General features: G+C 37.5%; 2 protein-coding genes across 2 annotated transcripts in view; one reads left to right on the top strand and one right to left on the bottom strand.

The window, feature by feature from the left end:
• Window positions 1-17,256, bottom strand: part of DGKG (diacylglycerol kinase gamma) — a 241,428-nt gene that overhangs the window by 174,834 nt on the left and 49,338 nt on the right. The window contains exon 3 of the mRNA XM_049775830.1: window positions 4,998-5,074. Coding sequence (XP_049631787.1) covers window positions 4,998-5,074 — 77 coding nt within the window. The remainder of the gene's footprint in view (window positions 1-4,997; window positions 5,075-17,256) is intronic.
• LOC126010895 (guanine nucleotide-binding protein G(I)/G(S)/G(O) subunit gamma-10-like) lies at window positions 5,356-5,904 on the top strand. Its single transcript, XM_049774497.1, has 2 exons — window positions 5,356-5,373; window positions 5,653-5,904. Exons 1-2 carry the CDS (start codon window positions 5,356-5,358, stop codon window positions 5,902-5,904), a joined length of 270 nt encoding a protein of 89 aa, XP_049630454.1.

Here is a 17,256-nt window from a genome sequence, read left to right on the forward strand (position 1 = left end):
TCTAGTCTAGCCTAAGATCACTAAAAGTAGTCAAATGTAGTAGTCAAACTTCATCTTTATATTTATCCTCCCCATCACAACATTTGCTGATATCTTAATAGATGATGGGTTTCTAATTAGTACCCTTGGCTTTTTTAATTATTACAAAAATGAATGTGTTAACCTGTGTGTATTAAATCTTTGTGGTATACAGATAGAGAATTATGAATGAGACATGAGCCATTACCTTTAAGAGACTCAGTAAATGCATTAAAATGTCCATAGAGGGCAATAGTGGTGTGTACCATAGGAAAACAGCTGAAAAATAATTATTAAAACTTAAAATAATATGATAACTGAATGCATGTATAATCATTTATGGCCCTAGAATGGCCAAGAATAAACCTAGAAATACATACCATATATAGGAATGAGTCAACTACAGATGTTCTGGAGTTCAGTGAGTTTCCCTGGCTGGCCAGGCAGAGGCTGAGTCAAACCAGAATCTCATCTTCTGAGTTCTGGTCCCATGTTCCTGCTCCAGCATCTGTTATAGATGTTGGTGCTCTCTCATAGACACTGTCACTCCCTCCATATACATCATGTTAAGAGAAATATGACTGTGTGCTACTTTCAGAGTGTCAGCTGGGTCATAAGAGAGTGAGTTCTTTTCAAGCAGATAATAAAGTGCTCAATAAAGTGATTGATGTTATGGGGGTGGTGGAAAGCTTATGAAGCATCCCTAAACCAGAGAACCAGTGACTAGAAGGCCTGTTGCCAATTTCCTGAACTCTATTGTTAACATTTTAGGGTTTGCCATTGCTCAGTTCTCCTTTCCCTCAGAGACAGTAACTTGTGTGCAAGAACAAGTTGGATAATTGCTGTCATTGCAGCTAGAGTAGAGAAAGTGTGTATTCTTCGAAGCTGAGAAGACAGGAGGCTACATAGAATATTGACCTGGCACTTCATAGTTGGCAACAGCAGTGTGAAATGGGCTTGATGATGCTCTATTGTGGCTGAAACAATTTTAAGGACACAAACACTTGCTCAAAGTGAGAGGGCAGGAGGCAGGTTGCAATTTGTGTCTGGATTCATGTGAGTCTCAGAGCTGTGTGCCAATCTTGCCCTCTTCTCGTTTGTGTTCTAGTGTTCTTTCCCACATCACTGCTTCTCTTTTCTCCAGAGTCCCTCAGTTCCCTCTGTAAACTTTCCCCAGTAACCCCCCTTCCCAAAGCTCCCTTTTCATGGAGTTTTCATGGCAGCAGGAAGCTATCAAGCTGATGAGAATGGAAAGCTTTGTTGTTTCCCCAATGCGGTTGAGGAGATCTTACACCTACTATAAGTCAGGCCCACTGTGAGAGAGAATGGAATTAGAGTGACAGGCCTCCTCTGGGACACAGAAGTGCCAGGCCCACAAAGGGTGGAGGCTGGCCTGATGGAGGTGGGGGTGGCAGTTGGTTCATAACTGCCAAGCTGCTTCCTGCTTTGGAAAGCTCCCAGGCCTTCACACCCTTCTGACCAAATTGTTCTCCTCCCACTCAGCAGCCCTAGGGCCCACAGACTAAATAGCAGTTCCTGCCAAGCTTTGCTTAAGTGTTTTAGAAACTGGGGTGCAAAGTAGGAGGGCAGTGAGGTGTTGGGGTTTGGAGTTTTGTTGATTCTGCCATCTTCTTGGCATGACTTCTCAGGAAAGTTCTTTGCAATAGTGTATGCTCAGTATTGCTCCTGTTCTGACAGCTGTCCTTCAGTCTCATTCTCCAGGCTATTGCACCTTTTCCTCAAAGCCTCTCTCAGGCATGCCTCAAGGATGGGACTCTAAGAGCTCACTCTCAGTGCTCTGCAGAGAAGGAGCTGACTCAAATGTTGAAAGATTATATGAGTAAGGGATCAGCCTCTCCCCTAGTTTGTTCTGTCAGACATTTTTGTAAGATCAAGAATGATGTCATAGAAGGATCTAGGAAAGGGATGAAAAATTGAGTTGAAAGAATTTCAGGGAGGGAGCAGACAGATATTACGGTGGGTTGGTTACCTTGTACAAGGCTCATCAGGGTTCAGTGCCTGGCAACCCATATAATCCCCTCAGCTATCAGGAATGATTCTTGAGCACAGAGCCAGAAGTAATCCCTGAACACTGCTTATGTGACCTCAAAACAGACAATCTAAAAAACCATTCTAGGGAAAGTCAGTTGTTTATTGGTCAAGTAAGACCTGTGCATGGACCAGATTTGCCAATTAGGTTCTCCATAGGCCCCCAAGCACCACTAGATATAGATCACTGCTGTTGACCAGAGCAGCACTATATTACTGGGGCGAGCACTGAACCCCCAGGCCTGGTTGGCCAAACATCACTGGAAGTAGCCTCAGGGTCTCTGAATACTAAGTATTGCACCAGCTCCTTCCCTGAAAAAATACCCAACTTATTTTAGGGAGTGGGAATTGAAGAGGCATTTTATAATAATAAAGGGTAATAGAAAATGTATAATAGTTAAGGTAATATGTTGACAATGGTGTTGACTTTATAGTGTGACACACACCTTACTAACACAAAAGGGAACACCAATATTTAAGTGTACTGTAAAATGTTAGACACTTGGCAAAAATTATTTAGTCTAATTTACTCATTTGCAAATTTGAAGCTTTTAATTTTACATCTACAATATAGCAATGGACAAAAACTTGGATCGGGAATGATAGAAAGATAAATGTTTTACATGCCAGATGGTGAAAAGCATGGAAGAAGAAAATATGGCAGAGCAGGGAATAAATAGTGTCAAGAAATACTGGAAGGAGGTAAGGGAATAAATAATGGGAAAGGGATATTCAAGGAAAAGTATAAGCAAGGGCAGAGGTGCTGAGATTAGCATAGTTTTAGCTTGTTTAACAGCACCAACAAGTCAGTCTGGTTGGAAAAGCACGAGAGGGAGGAAAGTAAAACCCAACATCAGAGATTAGGTAAATGGACGTTGTAGTGATCTTGACTTTTATTCTGAAAAGAGTGTGAAGGGAGACATAAGGTATGGTTCAGTAGAACAGTGGAATAATCAGACTTTAGTTTTAACACATTTTCCAAGGTGTCTAATAACAAAAATATTTACAATATTATTACTACTACTATGATGACAACCACCACCACCACCACTACCAACACCTCCACTACCACCACCACCACTACTACTACTATTACTATTATTTGGTTTTGGGGTTACACCAGTAATGCATCTTTGGTGATAAGCTCTGGGATCACTCTTGGTAGTCTTAGGGAACATGTGGTTCTGAGGATTGAACTGGGATCAGCCATGTACAAAGCAAGCACCCTACTGCTGTATTATTACTCTGTCCCATTTTTAAACTCAAAAAGCAGAAACAAAATACCATTTTTGTTATTGCAGTAGCCTTTGAAAAACACAAGGATGCCTCAGGTCATAGGTGTACTGTGAAATAAAAGGGTTTGATGATGAGTTGAATGTGGGAAATAAAAAAGCTGATGATGACTCAATATTTTAGATAGAAAAACTTAGGTGTTTTTATTCAACCTAAGAATTAAGTTGCCATTTATTGAAATAGGGAAGACTGCTGTAAAACAAATTATTCAGGGGAAATATAAAAAGATCATTTTTAGCATGTTAGAGATGCCCATTTGAACTTATGCAGACATGTCAAGAAGAGGAGTGAGAGAAAAATCAGGAGAATGCAGTGAATCTCACATTAAGAATGTAGAAAAGGATAAGACCAACTATACAGTGAGATGTTGAATAATGACTACTGAGTTGAGCCACAAGGTGTTTCTTGGTTCTCTTGACCAATATCAGAGTAAAAGAGTAGAGACTACATGCTGATTGTGGGGCTTTTTTTTTTTTTTTTGGCAGGGGGTGGGTCATAGCCTGTGTTGCTCAGTGGTTACTCCTGGCTCTGTGCTTAGAAATTGCTCCTGGATGGCTCAGGAGACCATATGGGATGTCAGGAATCAAACCAGGGTCTATCCCTTGTTGGTTACAAGCAAGGCAAATGCCCTACTACTGCGCTATCACTCTGATCCCGATTGTGGGTCTTTTAAGAAAATGAAGCATTGAGTTTTAGACAAATTACTGAAACTGTTTTGATTTGAAGGAGAGGAAAGAAAAGAGATGATATTTGGAGAAAGAAGTGATACCAGAAAATAAATATCTTTTGTGTTTAATATAGGAGAAATGACCATATATGTTGATAAAAAAAAAACTATAGGAGAAAGGGGGCTGGAGAGATAGCATGGAGGTAAGGCGTTTGCCTTGCAATCAGGTCGGTGGTTCGAATCCAGGCATCCCATATGGTCCCCCGAGCCTGCCAGGAGCGATTTCTGAGCCTGGAGCCAGGAGTGACCCCTGAGCACTGCTGGGTCTGAACCAAAAACCAAAAGAAAACAAAAAAAAACCCAAAAAAACAAAGCAAACAAAACAAAACTATAGGAGAAAGATGGTTATAGTATGTGTGCATATGTATATGAGAGAAGGAGAAAGAGGGAAACAGGGAGATGGGGAATAAATGCATGACTAAGTAATCAATACCTGTTAATAGACTACAGATGAACTTGAATGTCCAGGTGGAGGTATGGACTGAGATATGAACATCAAGAGTTTATCCCTCAGTATAGGAGAAAGGTAAAGGTTTAAGATTGTGAGTAATGAAAAAAAATAAAAAAGAATGTGAGTAATAAATGTAAGGAGTTTGTGGGAAAGCTTTTCTGATTGCCTTAATTTTCTCAGTGAAGTAGAAAATACAGTTGTTGACTGAGAATGGGCGGGAGAATCCAGAGCAAGAGAATAGAAGAAAGAAAAGAAAGTACAATATAATATTTTTGACAGCAAGAAGGACATGGAAAACATAAAATGTCAGATAATACCAATGGCTCCTTGAGAATTATGAGGAAATATACTGAAAACCATGTTTTTAAGGTAAGCTAAACTTTTAACAGAATCAAATTATGAAAAAGTTGAAATGTGGATTTTTTTCTCAAAACAATCTTGAAATACAAATGTTCTTACCTCATGTGGGTCATATTGTTTGAGGCTCCCGCCTTTATTGAATTCTGCCAATACATCCTTTATCTTCTTGGAAGAATCTGGGGAGACATAAGCCCATGTGAATTAGTGATGAATATCTAATGGGAACTGAGTCGACTAAATTCTCACTGAGTAAACTGAATTATGATGAAGTGGCTCCTCATTTTCATATAGAGAACTTTCACTGTTATCTCCCCTCTGTTCTTTAATTTATTCTTTATTATATTCTCATTCTTGTTTTATGAATGATGTCTAAATAAAGTAAAATAAAACTTGGTCAGCATATGTTCAAATATCTGCTCAGAAAACCTGAATAGTTGTCAATTTCCCCAGGGTGAAAATGAATTTACTTAGCTTAGTATAAGAGTACATGGTGATAGACTTATTATACATTTTAACTTTTACCTTAACCTTCAATTTATGCCACTTTTCAACTACATAGAACTGTATTTCCTTTACTATACTATATTCCTACATGGAATGCATTGCAACTTCACTAATTTTCTCAAATCTCAAATCTTTTCTAGAAAGGAATAAGTTCTGGGTCACATCCAATTGCGTTTGGGAACTATTCTTTTTTTTGGTTTTTGGGCCACATCTGGTGATGCTCAGGGATTACTCCCGGCTATGCACTCAGAAATCGCTCCTGGCGGCCCAGAGGGAGCTTCAGAGCCGCCATGTCTTCCGGGGTGCCAGTGTGAGCACCCTGCAGCGCCTGGTGGAGCAGCTCAAGCTCCAGGAAGCCTTGGAAAGAATCAAGGTCTCCCAGGCTGCCATAGAGCTTCAACAGTACCGCATGCAGAACGCTTGCAAGGATGCCCTGCTAATCGGTGTTCCAACTGGAAGTTGGAACCCCTTCCAGGAGCCCAGATCCTGTCCTTTACTCTGAAGATCATAGAGAAGAAGTTTGCTGAAGAATGTTTTCCAGTGCATATTAATGAATGGCTGCCTCCAAGTCTCAAGAAAACACTTATCTCTCGTCAAATTACTTTAAGATATTTCAGAAATTTCCTATGACTTAGACCTAGAGCCAGACTTATACAGAAATTTGCCCTAACCCTAACCCAATAAAACTACAATAGATTTAAATAATAATGACCTAGATTTTGTTCCCCCTTTTTTTGTGGGGGGGAGGCTAGTACTCTGTACTTAAGACAAATACCTTATCTGTATTTGTATACCTGGAATATTATGTATGTTTTGTTTACTGTATATTTACATTTTGGGGAATGTTTATTAAAATGTTTATAATTTGTTGTTCCTGAATAAGATTTTTTTTTTTTTTTTGGTTTTTGGGCCACACCCGGCGATGCTCAGGGGTGACTCCTGGCTGTCTGCTCAGAAATAGCTCCTGGCAGGCACGGGGGACCATATGGGACACCGGGATTCGAACCAACCACCTTTGGTCTTGGATCGGCTGCTTGCAAGGCAAACACCGCTGTACTATCTCTCCGGGCCCCCTGAATAAGATTTTTGTGTCATGGCAAGATTTTTTTTTCTAGTGAACTTACAATTTCTAAATGAGACATAAAATAGGAAGAAATAGACTTCAATAATCAAATGATATCTTAAACTTTCTTAATTAAAATGTTTTTAATTTAAACACTATATGGGAACTTAGTAAACTTTTTAAGAAAGACTAGGGTAATAAGATTGTCCATCTATATATGAAGCCAATTTAATCTTTGCCTTTTATACTTTTCTTTACTTTGTAGTTTACTTCAAACAAGAAGAACTATTATCTCATCTTTTAAAAATGTTTAAAATATGACTTTGGAACATTGCGAATTATTAAGATCAAAGTGAAATGAATATGTAACAGCATAAATGAATTCTTTCTTTTTTTTTTTTTGGTTTTTGGGCCACACCCGGTGGCGCTCAGGGGTTACTCCTAGCTGTCTGCTCAGAAATAGCTCCTGGCAGGCATGGGGGAACCATATGAGACACCGGGATTCGAACCAACCACCTTTGGTCCTGGATCGGCTGCTTGCAAGGCAAACGCTGCTGTGCTATCTCTCCGGGCCCATAAATGCATTCTTTTATTTGCTCATTTGTTTTTTTTTGGGGGGGGCTACACCCTGCTGTGCTCAGGGGTTACTCCTGGCTCTGAGCTCAGAAATCGCTACTGGCTGGTGGGATCATATGGGATGGCTGGGGATCAAATGCATTCTTGATGTCACAAGTGTTTGATGATGTGCCTTTAAATTGGGACACTTTTAATGGATATATTGTGCCTGTAATCTTTAAAAAGCTTGGAAATAAAATTTTTGTTTAATTAAAAAAAATCGCTCCTGGCTTGGGGGACCACATGGGACACTGGGGAATCGAACTGCAGTCCGACTTAAGTTAGCATGTAGCAAGACAAATACCCTAATACTTGTGCCACCTCTCCACCCCTCCTCCCTTGGAACTATTCTTGACTCAGTGTTTAGGGGTCACTCCAGTTGTGTTCAGGGAACTATGAGGTGCAGGAGATTGAACTCAGGCTCCCTCTTTGAAACACATGATCTTAACCCTTTGAGATATATTTTTAGCCCCAAATATTAACTTAACTTTACTTATTTACAGAGGTCACACCTGGTGGTACTCAAAGGCTATTTCTGGAAGTGCTCAGAGGATTTTCTGTGGTGTCAGGGACTGAACCAGGTTTGGCAGAAGAAGCTACATGTAAGGCAAGTGTCTTAATTCCCATACTATATTTCCAGTTTTTCAATTTCTTTTAAAATTTCCTTTACCACTTAGAGTTACTCAATTTATTCTGGGGTTTCTACGTGGTTTATATACAATCTTGTAACAGCACTTGTCATCATACATGCTATAATTATTAATGGTCTTCCTTGTTTAACCCCTGCCTCAGTTCTAATGTGAAAGTTATTAACCGCCGACTACTGAGTCTTTGTATAGGGTACTAAGTTCTGACAAATAATTAGTGTTCTAAAAATAATGTATAATATTATAAAATAAACATCTGTGTATAAATTAAACAAATATATACATTTTAAACTTTGGGCCAAATCTTGCTCTGCTCAGTGATTACTCTTGGTTTTGTGCTCAGAGCCCTCTCCTGCATATGGAATTGAAGCATATGGATTGAGTCCTTGTTGGTCATGTGCAAGGCAAGCACACTACTCACTGTACTATCTCTTCATCCTCTCAAACATGAACTTTTTTGTTTTTTGTTTTTGGGCTATACCCGGTGATGCTCCCGGGTTACTCCTGGCTATGCGCTCAGAAATCACTCCTGGCTTGGGGGATCATATGGGTTGTTGGGGTATCGAACCGTGGTCCATCCTGGGTCGGCAGCATGCAAAGCAAACACCTTACCACTGCTTCATTGCTCCAGCCTCTCAAACATAAACTTTTTATTGAATTAAAAAGGAAGAATAGGAAGTCTGGTTAGACTCTGTTCCTGGTGCTAAAACAGAGACAGGATTTGTGAAGGATAAAGACTTAGAAAATTCTCCTTTAGAAAACTGGAGAGATAGCACAGCAGTAGGGCATTTGCTTTGCACATGGGACTAACCTGGGTTCAATTCCTGGCATCCCATATGATTTCCCAAGCCTGCCAAGAGCGATTTATGAGCACAGAACCAGGAGTAACCCATGAGAACCACCGGTGTGGCCCAAAACCAAGCTGAGAAGCTTCTGCACCTCAAAGGAAATACCACTCAGGATACAAGAGCCATTAACACCCAATACTCATCAGATAAGAGACTAATATTCAAAATATACAAGGCACTGACAGAACTTTACAAGAAAAAAAATCTAACCTCATCAAAAAATGGGGAAAGAAATGAACACTGCCAAAGAAGAAATACAAATGGCCAAAAGGCACATGAAAAAATGCTCCACATCACTAATCATCAGGAAGATGCAAATCAAAACAACTATGAGGTACCACTTCACACCTCAGAGATTGGCACACATCACAAAGAATGAGAACAAGCAGTGTTGGCGGGGATGTGGAAAGAAAGAAACTCTTATCCACTGCTGATGGGAATGCCATCTAGTTCAACCTTTCTGGAAAGCCATATGGAGATTCCTCCAAAAACTGGAAACTGAGCTCCCATACGATCCAGCTATACCACTCCTAAGGATTTACCCTAGAAACACAAAAATACAATACAAAAATCCTTTCCTCACACCTATATTCATTGCAGCATTATTTACAATAGCCAGACTCTGGAAACAACCAAGATGCCCTTTAACGGACAAATGGCTAAAGAAACTGTGGTACATATACACAATGAAATATTATGCAGCTGTCAAGAGAGATGAAGTCATGAAATTTTCCTATACATGGATGTACAATGAATCTATTATGCTGAGCGAAATAAGTCAGAGGAAGAGAGATAGACGCAGAAAAGTCTCACTCATGTATGGGTTTTAAGAAAAATGAAAGACATTGTTGCAAAAATTCTCAGAGACAAAAGTGAGGAGGGATGGAAGGTCCAGCTCACAACATGAAGCTCACCACAAAGAGTGATAAGTACAGTTATAGAAATAACTACACTGAGAACTATCATAACAATGTGAATGATGAGGGAAGTAGAAAGCCTGTCTAGAGTACAGGTGGGGTGGAGTGGAGGGAGATTTGAGACATTGGTGGTGGGAATGATGCACTGGTGAAGCGGGGGTGTTCTCTACATGACTGAAATCTAACTACATCATATTTGTAATCAAGGTGTTTAAATTAAAATGTTAATTAAAAAAGAAAAGAAGATGGAAAATTGGCCCTGTTTAAGGAAAAAAGAAAAGAAAATTCTCCTTTAATAGAAAATAATTCAGAGATAAATAGATAAAATAAAATAATTTATTTATAGTTCTATAAGAAAATTAGGAATAAAGAAATGTAATCCACAACTGAACAAATTTTTGTTATTCCAGTAGCATCCTATATAATTATCAACACTCAAAGAAACAAAAACAAAGGAAGAAAGAAATAAAGAATGAAAGAAGAAAGAAAAATAAGTAAATATGTGTGCTCCCTGTTTTTTCAATACTGTGGATAATTAAGAGTTTCCAAAAAAAAAAAAAGAGTTTCCCAAGCTTTATTTTTGGATTTGTTTAAACATATAAGTAAACATCATGTCATAAACATTATTTAAATATGTCATTAAAATCTGACATAGTATTTCTTGGTTGTCTACCTCACTGGACAAAGGACTACACTCTGTAGCCCTATGTAGGCCTATGTAAAGTAGGTGTGGTTATGGGTTGGGGTTTTCTTTATGATTTTGCTGACTTGGATTCAATCATGCACAAGTTACAATAATTTTAGGATTGAGGCATATTGAGATGCCACTGGAAAATGTTGCTGTTGCCTAAAATATGGACATTTCTTTTGAAACACAAAACATGACACAGATGTTGGAAAACTAATAGTTCAGTGAGATTCAGGCAGCAGATGCCATCTATTCAGGTTGTATCTATTCATTTCAGAAACACTACAGATGGAGAGAGGCCCTGCAAGGTACTGTTAATCAACAAGGGAGATGATCTGAATCATTATGGCAATAATAGCTACCCTTTATTGTGATGTTTAATGTATATAATCACGTAATTTTTTCTATAATATATATTTGTCCAATATTTTAATTAGATAACAGATAAAGATAGTTAATATAAAAAGAAATTTAAGTAACTTGCTTTAGAGTCCAGGTTTTAATTCATGCTTAGTCTGGCTTAAAAGTCAACATTATTTTCTGGTAAACCCCATTAAATCTTAACTCACAAACATTTGCTAGCACAAAGAAAAAGTTAATCAAAGATGGAGCAATTAAATAAAATTCTATGAAGCATAGGAAGAGGGAGAAGTAAAATGAAGATGAATGTAAGGTTGAACTGATGCTCTATGAATGGCATAACATTTAATCTAGGGTGTAAAAAAAAGATATAGTTTTCAAATGTGGACATGAAATGGAGAAGATATTGTCAGTTAAGGTAAATAAAGATGAGAGATGGTCAGCACAGGAAATTGAACATTTAGAACCGGAGAGTATTTTGAATTCTATTGGAGAGATATAAATGTCAGGTTAAGGATATAGATTTAAACTATTAACATATTTTGGATAGTGGAGTAGCAGCCCTACATTTCTTGTTAAAAGGCTACTCAGGTAACAGAGCAGAAGAAAGTTTAGAATTAGACCAGACCTCAATTAAGGTACACTTAATTAAATATAATATAAAATTAATATAAATATATTAAATCATATATAAATTATTTGACAAGCAGCTTAATTATTTAAGAAAATAATTTAGGCTCAATTTTAACGAGCTTTTTTCAACTTAACCAGTGACCAAGTAATAAAATGAACAAAATCCTTACTTTTCTTGAAAAAAATTTCTTTAATCAGATTCTTCACTTAAACTTAAAAAAAAATCAACTTGGGAGTATAGCTCTTGCAAGAATAGGATAAGGAAGGCTACAAGGCAGGCATTTTTTTTATTGAAAACTAAGGAGCATATTTACTTGGATATATAATTTTTTGATATTACTGTTAGAATTTGGATATTTCATTTTTTCTAGAAGAGTTAGATTGTTCTAATATTTTACCAGTTCATTTGTGAAATCCTCCTTTATTGTTGATATGTATGATATATGTATATATATGTATCTGTGTATATACAATTACACATATTCAATAGTCACATTAAAGTATATAGACTTGGGGCCGGGTAGGTGGCGCTGGAGGTAAGGTGTCTGCCTTGCAAGCGCTAGCCAAGGAAGGACCGCGGTTCGATCCCCCGGCGTCCCATATGGTCCCCCCAAGCCAGGGGCGATTTCTGAGCACATAGCCAGGAGTAACCCCTGAGCATCAAACGGGTGTGGCCCAAAAACCAAAAAAAAAAAAAAAAAGTATATAGGCTTTATTTTATTCTTAAAAGTGCTTCCTGAGGCTAGAGAGATTATATGGTGGGTAGGGTGCTTGTCTTGCATGTGGTTTACCTAGGTTCAATCCTTAGCACCCCAGATGGTACCTGAGCTTCACTAAGAGTGATCCTTCAGTGCAGATCCTTGAGTAATCCCTGAGAAAAGCTGAGTATGGCACAAAATCAAATTAAAACAAAAGTTCATTATGTTTACTTGTATCCTGGAAAAATTACAAGAATGCCATGACGGTAAGCACAGAAATAATAAATCTACACAGCAATTGTAAAATTAAAGCTATTGCCTAAAAAAAAAATCCACTCTAGTATTTAGATAAAGTTCAACACTTTTGAAGACAAAAGTCAACATTTTATTGAAAATTCAACTTTAATTGATGACTTGATAAATCTAATGTTTAAAAATCATAGCATACTTTGTTGGACAGAAAAAACAAAAATTTAAACAATAGCATCAATTAACACTGATTTCCAAATCAAGATTCTGGAGAGTGGTTTTATTGCTTCATTTATTTTGCTTCTCAGGTAAACACATTTTGAGAAAAAAAGTAGGGAATATATTTAGTAAAAATATATTTGGTAAATATATATTTAGTAAAAATCTCTAATCAACAGATAAAATGAAATGTGTAAAAATGTAGACAGATTTCTGGCTCCTGGGATTCCAAGAGGGATGTTTTCTAACCACACAATATTTTTGTTTTAAGTCCTTTAATGAGCTCAGTGCATTGACCCTCTTCTTTAAAAAGGGGAGAATTACCTACTTCTCAAATTTGACCCATCACTTTACTTGCTTCTTGCTAACAAGTTTCTGGATTAGGTTTCTCTTTTTCTGAGCAAGTGGGTTGTGCTCCACTTGGTCCATTCTTCAGAGTTAAAAACAAGAACCTTATTCCAAGCATTTCCTGTGCACCTTTGGTGTACCAAACAATTACAACCAGGTAGAAAATTCCTTGTTAAAGCTGGATGGTAATAGCATCAGACTCAGAGGAGATAGGGTTCCATCATATCATTCAGTATACAAAGTGGGTCCATGTCCACTATTCTTTCAACAACTCCTACTGTGTTGAAAACAACTAAAAAAATTTCATCAACTAACACTGATTTCCAAATCAAACTCCAGAGACTGGTTTCCTTGCTTTACTTCTCAGGTAAACACATTTTGAGAAAGAAAAAGTAAGCACTATTTGGGCATCTATATATTGGATTTAAATCTTCACCACTACCATCTAATGCAATTATCCCTATTGTAGAGAAGAGAAAATGTTAGTTTTTAGATTTGAAGTGATTCTTTTAATGGTACAGTCTTTTTATTTTTTATTTATTTAATTATATGACAGAACTCTTATACTCACTGCTTATTTGGACACAAATAAGTCCGATCAGACTGGGCTCTCAAACCTGTTATAATCATGAATATTTAACTCCACAGTTATTAGATGCAATCGAGGATCCAGAAATCAGTATTTTTTAAAGCTTCTTAAGGATACAAATGAACAGAGTTGAGAACCTCTGTTTCATAATGTGACTTCACTGTTAGGGAAAAGATCATCTTGAAAAATAGCTGAAAAATTTGGAATTTGTTTGGAAGAAATTTCAAATTATTATCCCCAAATGATTGCACATATAGGGGGAATGTTTATAACTTACTAAATAAAAAATTGCTGTATATAAAAATGAGGGAGAAAGGGCCGGAGTGATGATGCAGCAGTAGGGCGTTTTTTGCCTTGTGTGCGGCTGACCCAGGACGGACCGCAGTTCAATCTCCTGGCATCCCATATCCAGGGGAGATTTCTGAGTGCATAGCCAGGAGTAACCCCTGAGTGTCACTGAGTGTGGCCCAAAATGAAAAAAAATGAGGGAGAAAGAGAAAAAGAAAAGGGAAATAAAGAAAGAAAAAGAGAGAGAAAGAAGATAAATGTCTGTCATAGAGGCAGGCAGGGGGAGGATGGGAAAAAACTGGAGACCATGTTGGTGGGAAATGAGCACTGGTGAAGGGATGGGTGATAGATCCATAGTTTCACTATGACTGAAACTCAATCATGAACAACTGGTAACTGTATCTCATGGTGATTCAATTAAAATTATTTTTTAAAATGCTGGAAGTGGCAGGCATTTTCTGTAGTTTAAATGGAAAATACTTTAGTATTTTAGTGTTTTATAAATACTTTAAAATATATATAAATATATAAATACTTTAAAAAATAAAGTATTTTATAAATACTTTAGTATTTAAGTACTTGATTCTACCAAACAGGTCAACCTATTCTAGCTGCGTGGCATGGCAGAGCTCTAGTTTTTCTTTTTTGCCTTTTGGGTCACACCCAGCAGCACTCAGGAGTTACTCCTGGCAGGCACGGAGGACCATATGGGATTCCAGGATTCCATGGAATATTGGAATTCTAACCAAGGTCCGTTCTGTGTTGGCCACATGAAAGGCAAACACCTTACCACTGTGCTATTGCTCTGACCCCCAGAGCTCTAGTTTTGCATTACCCTCACAGAAAGGATATTGATGTATTTCCTCAATTAGCATTTTCTCTTGCTGCAGAAAAGCACAGGCTTGTGGAGACAAATAGGAAGACAATAGGAAGAGGTGTCAATGATTATCAATGATTGTCCATGGTTATTGCTGAACACCTCAACCAGATTAATGAACTAAATAAATGCACTCTGTGATCAGAACCACTAGCTTGAGTAACTGCCTGAAGAAGTTTTGATTAAAAATTATCTATGTGCCAAGAATCAGATGAGACATTATCCACGTCTTTCTTCCCAATGTGTGAGAAAATTCAAAGCCTTTTAAGGAGGAAATTTGGCTCTCTTCACTGGCATCTCTGCTGTTACTTTTTGTGTGTGTGGTGGGGTGGGGAAGGAAAGAAGGTTGCTTGTTTTGGGATCACATATGGCAGTACTGGAGACTTATCATGACTTTGTTCTCATAAATCATAGCAGACTTGGGTGGACTATGTGAGGTTAGCTGCATGCAAGGCAAGTAGTCTAATCATTGTATCACCCTGGTTCTGTTGTCACAGATGTGTGGGATGTTCTTCATTTGGACAAATAGACAAATCAGGAACTTGTGTGTTAATTGGAAAGTATCATATAGACATGTCCCTTTATGAACTCCTTAGTATTGTGTGATCCTTCGTAGACTTTATGGATGCTACAATAAATTTTACCTATGGGCCAATAAATATATTCATGCTTCTATTGAGCATACTTAGATATTGCTATCTGAAGCAGTCCTTAGAAGTTTTTCTGATTCCCACACGGCAGGCTTGAATTTTGAGCAGTAAATTACCTATATCTTGAAGTTAGAACCTTCAGATTTGTCTGATTTTAATAAAGCATATTTTCTAACAGCACCAAATATTGGAAGGAGACACTAGGCACTCTGCATATGTTTTGTCAAGATTCCTGAACCAAAGAATCATGGAAAAATATACTAATTTTTATATTTATATTTATTGCAATGCAGCAACATAATAGAAACATTGTTAGGATAATAAAATACCATGAAAGTACGATACTATATGTATTTCCAAATCTATTTGTAAAAAATGTGTGTATACATGTATGTGTAATTGTATGCGTGTTATATTTATAATAATGTACAGATAGGTTAACATGGTTTTCACTGGGAGATTGAATCAAGGGCAGTTTAAAATGTCATCTTCTTTTCAAAAAATTTATATTTTGTTATTATACAATCATAAAAGATTCCCAGCAGTGCTCAAGGATTACTCTCAGCTTGCATTTTGATATTATACCTAATGAGGTCCAAGGACTATATATGGGGTCAGGATCAAATCCAGGCAGGTTTTGTGCTGGGGAAGCATTCTGCCTGCTATCCTATCTATCCCTTTGGTTCACTAAAGATTCTTAATATCACATTTTTGGACAAGTACTTGATAATATTGATTCACATCGAGGTTACTGCCAACTCTATATGAAAATTTATGTACATTTACATAGAAAATAAATCTGCATGTCACTAAGGGAAGTATTAACATGATTATCCACTAGTAGATTGTGAAAAATGTAGTCTTTGGACTAGATAACATAACCTACTAAGAGCATCTTTTTGACATTCTTTGCCTCCCCTATTTAATTTTTTTGTAGTTGGGCCTCAGTCATAGAAAGAACACCCTCCTTCATCAGTGCAAATTCCCACCATCAATGCCCCCTTTTCGTTCCTCCCCCTACCCTGCCTGCATTCGAGACAAGCATTCTACTTCTCTCACTCATCAAAATTGTCATGGTAGTTATTAGTGTAGTCATTTCTCTAACTGCATTCACCACTCTTTGTGGTGAGCTTCATATAGAGAGCCAGTCCTTTGGCCCTCATCTCTATCATCTCTGGGCATTATTACAATAATGTCTTTTATTTTTTTTCTCATTTCCTCCAGGATCTCATGTTTCATGGTACAGCTTCTCAAAGTAGTCTCTGATTACCCTTTGGATCGCTGTATTATCTGTAGTGATCTCCCCCTTTTTAATTTCTAATCTGATTTATTATGTTTCTTTCTTTCCCTTTCTTTGTGAGTTTTGCTAGTGGTTTATCAATGTTGTTTACTTCTTCAGAGCCAATTTTTGCTTTCGTTGATCTTTCGGATTATTTTTTGGGTTTCCACTTCAATAATTTCTGTTCTAAAATTTGTTATTTCCTTCTGCCTACTTATTTTGCTTTCATTTTGTTGATCGTTTTCTAATTTTATAAGCTGTGTCATTAAGCTATTTATGTAGGCCCCTTCTTTTTTCCTGATGTGTGCTTGAAACTTTGATTTTGAGTCTGTGTTTGTTCTCACTATTCAGATGTGTTTATTATAGGCAGCAGAATGTTGGATTCAGCTTTATCAGGTTATCCAACATAACCTTTTTAGGACCCAGCACAGGGTAAGCTGTCTTCATCCAATAAGGGTGGAGCCAGAGGAGCAAGGTCATTACACATTACTCTGTAGCCTGTGTGCATCTTCTAGCCCATAAACTCCACCACAACACATAGTGAAAACCACACTACAAGTATGGCAATGGGGAAGTAATGCAGGACAACACCATGCATAGAAAATGAAGATGGCAACTACCTAGTTAGCCCCTCAGATAAAAATATGGAGGATGTTCAGGGAACTCAAAGAAAGCATAGATCTAGCTGAACATACCACAAAAATAGAAATCAGAAAACTCCAAAATGAAATAATAGGACTGGAAGGTTTAGTAGATGAAATGAAAAACCTAAATGGAAAGCCACTCCAACAGAAAAACAGCAGTTGAGGACAAAGTCAGTGAGCTAGAAGATGATATGCAGAACAACTCCATGCAGCAAAAGAGATTGGAAAAGAGCCTTAAAGCA

Source organism: Suncus etruscus, chromosome 6 (assembly GCF_024139225.1).
Source record: "Suncus etruscus isolate mSunEtr1 chromosome 6, mSunEtr1.pri.cur, whole genome shotgun sequence".
Taxonomy (NCBI): domain Eukaryota; kingdom Metazoa; phylum Chordata; class Mammalia; order Eulipotyphla; family Soricidae; genus Suncus; species Suncus etruscus.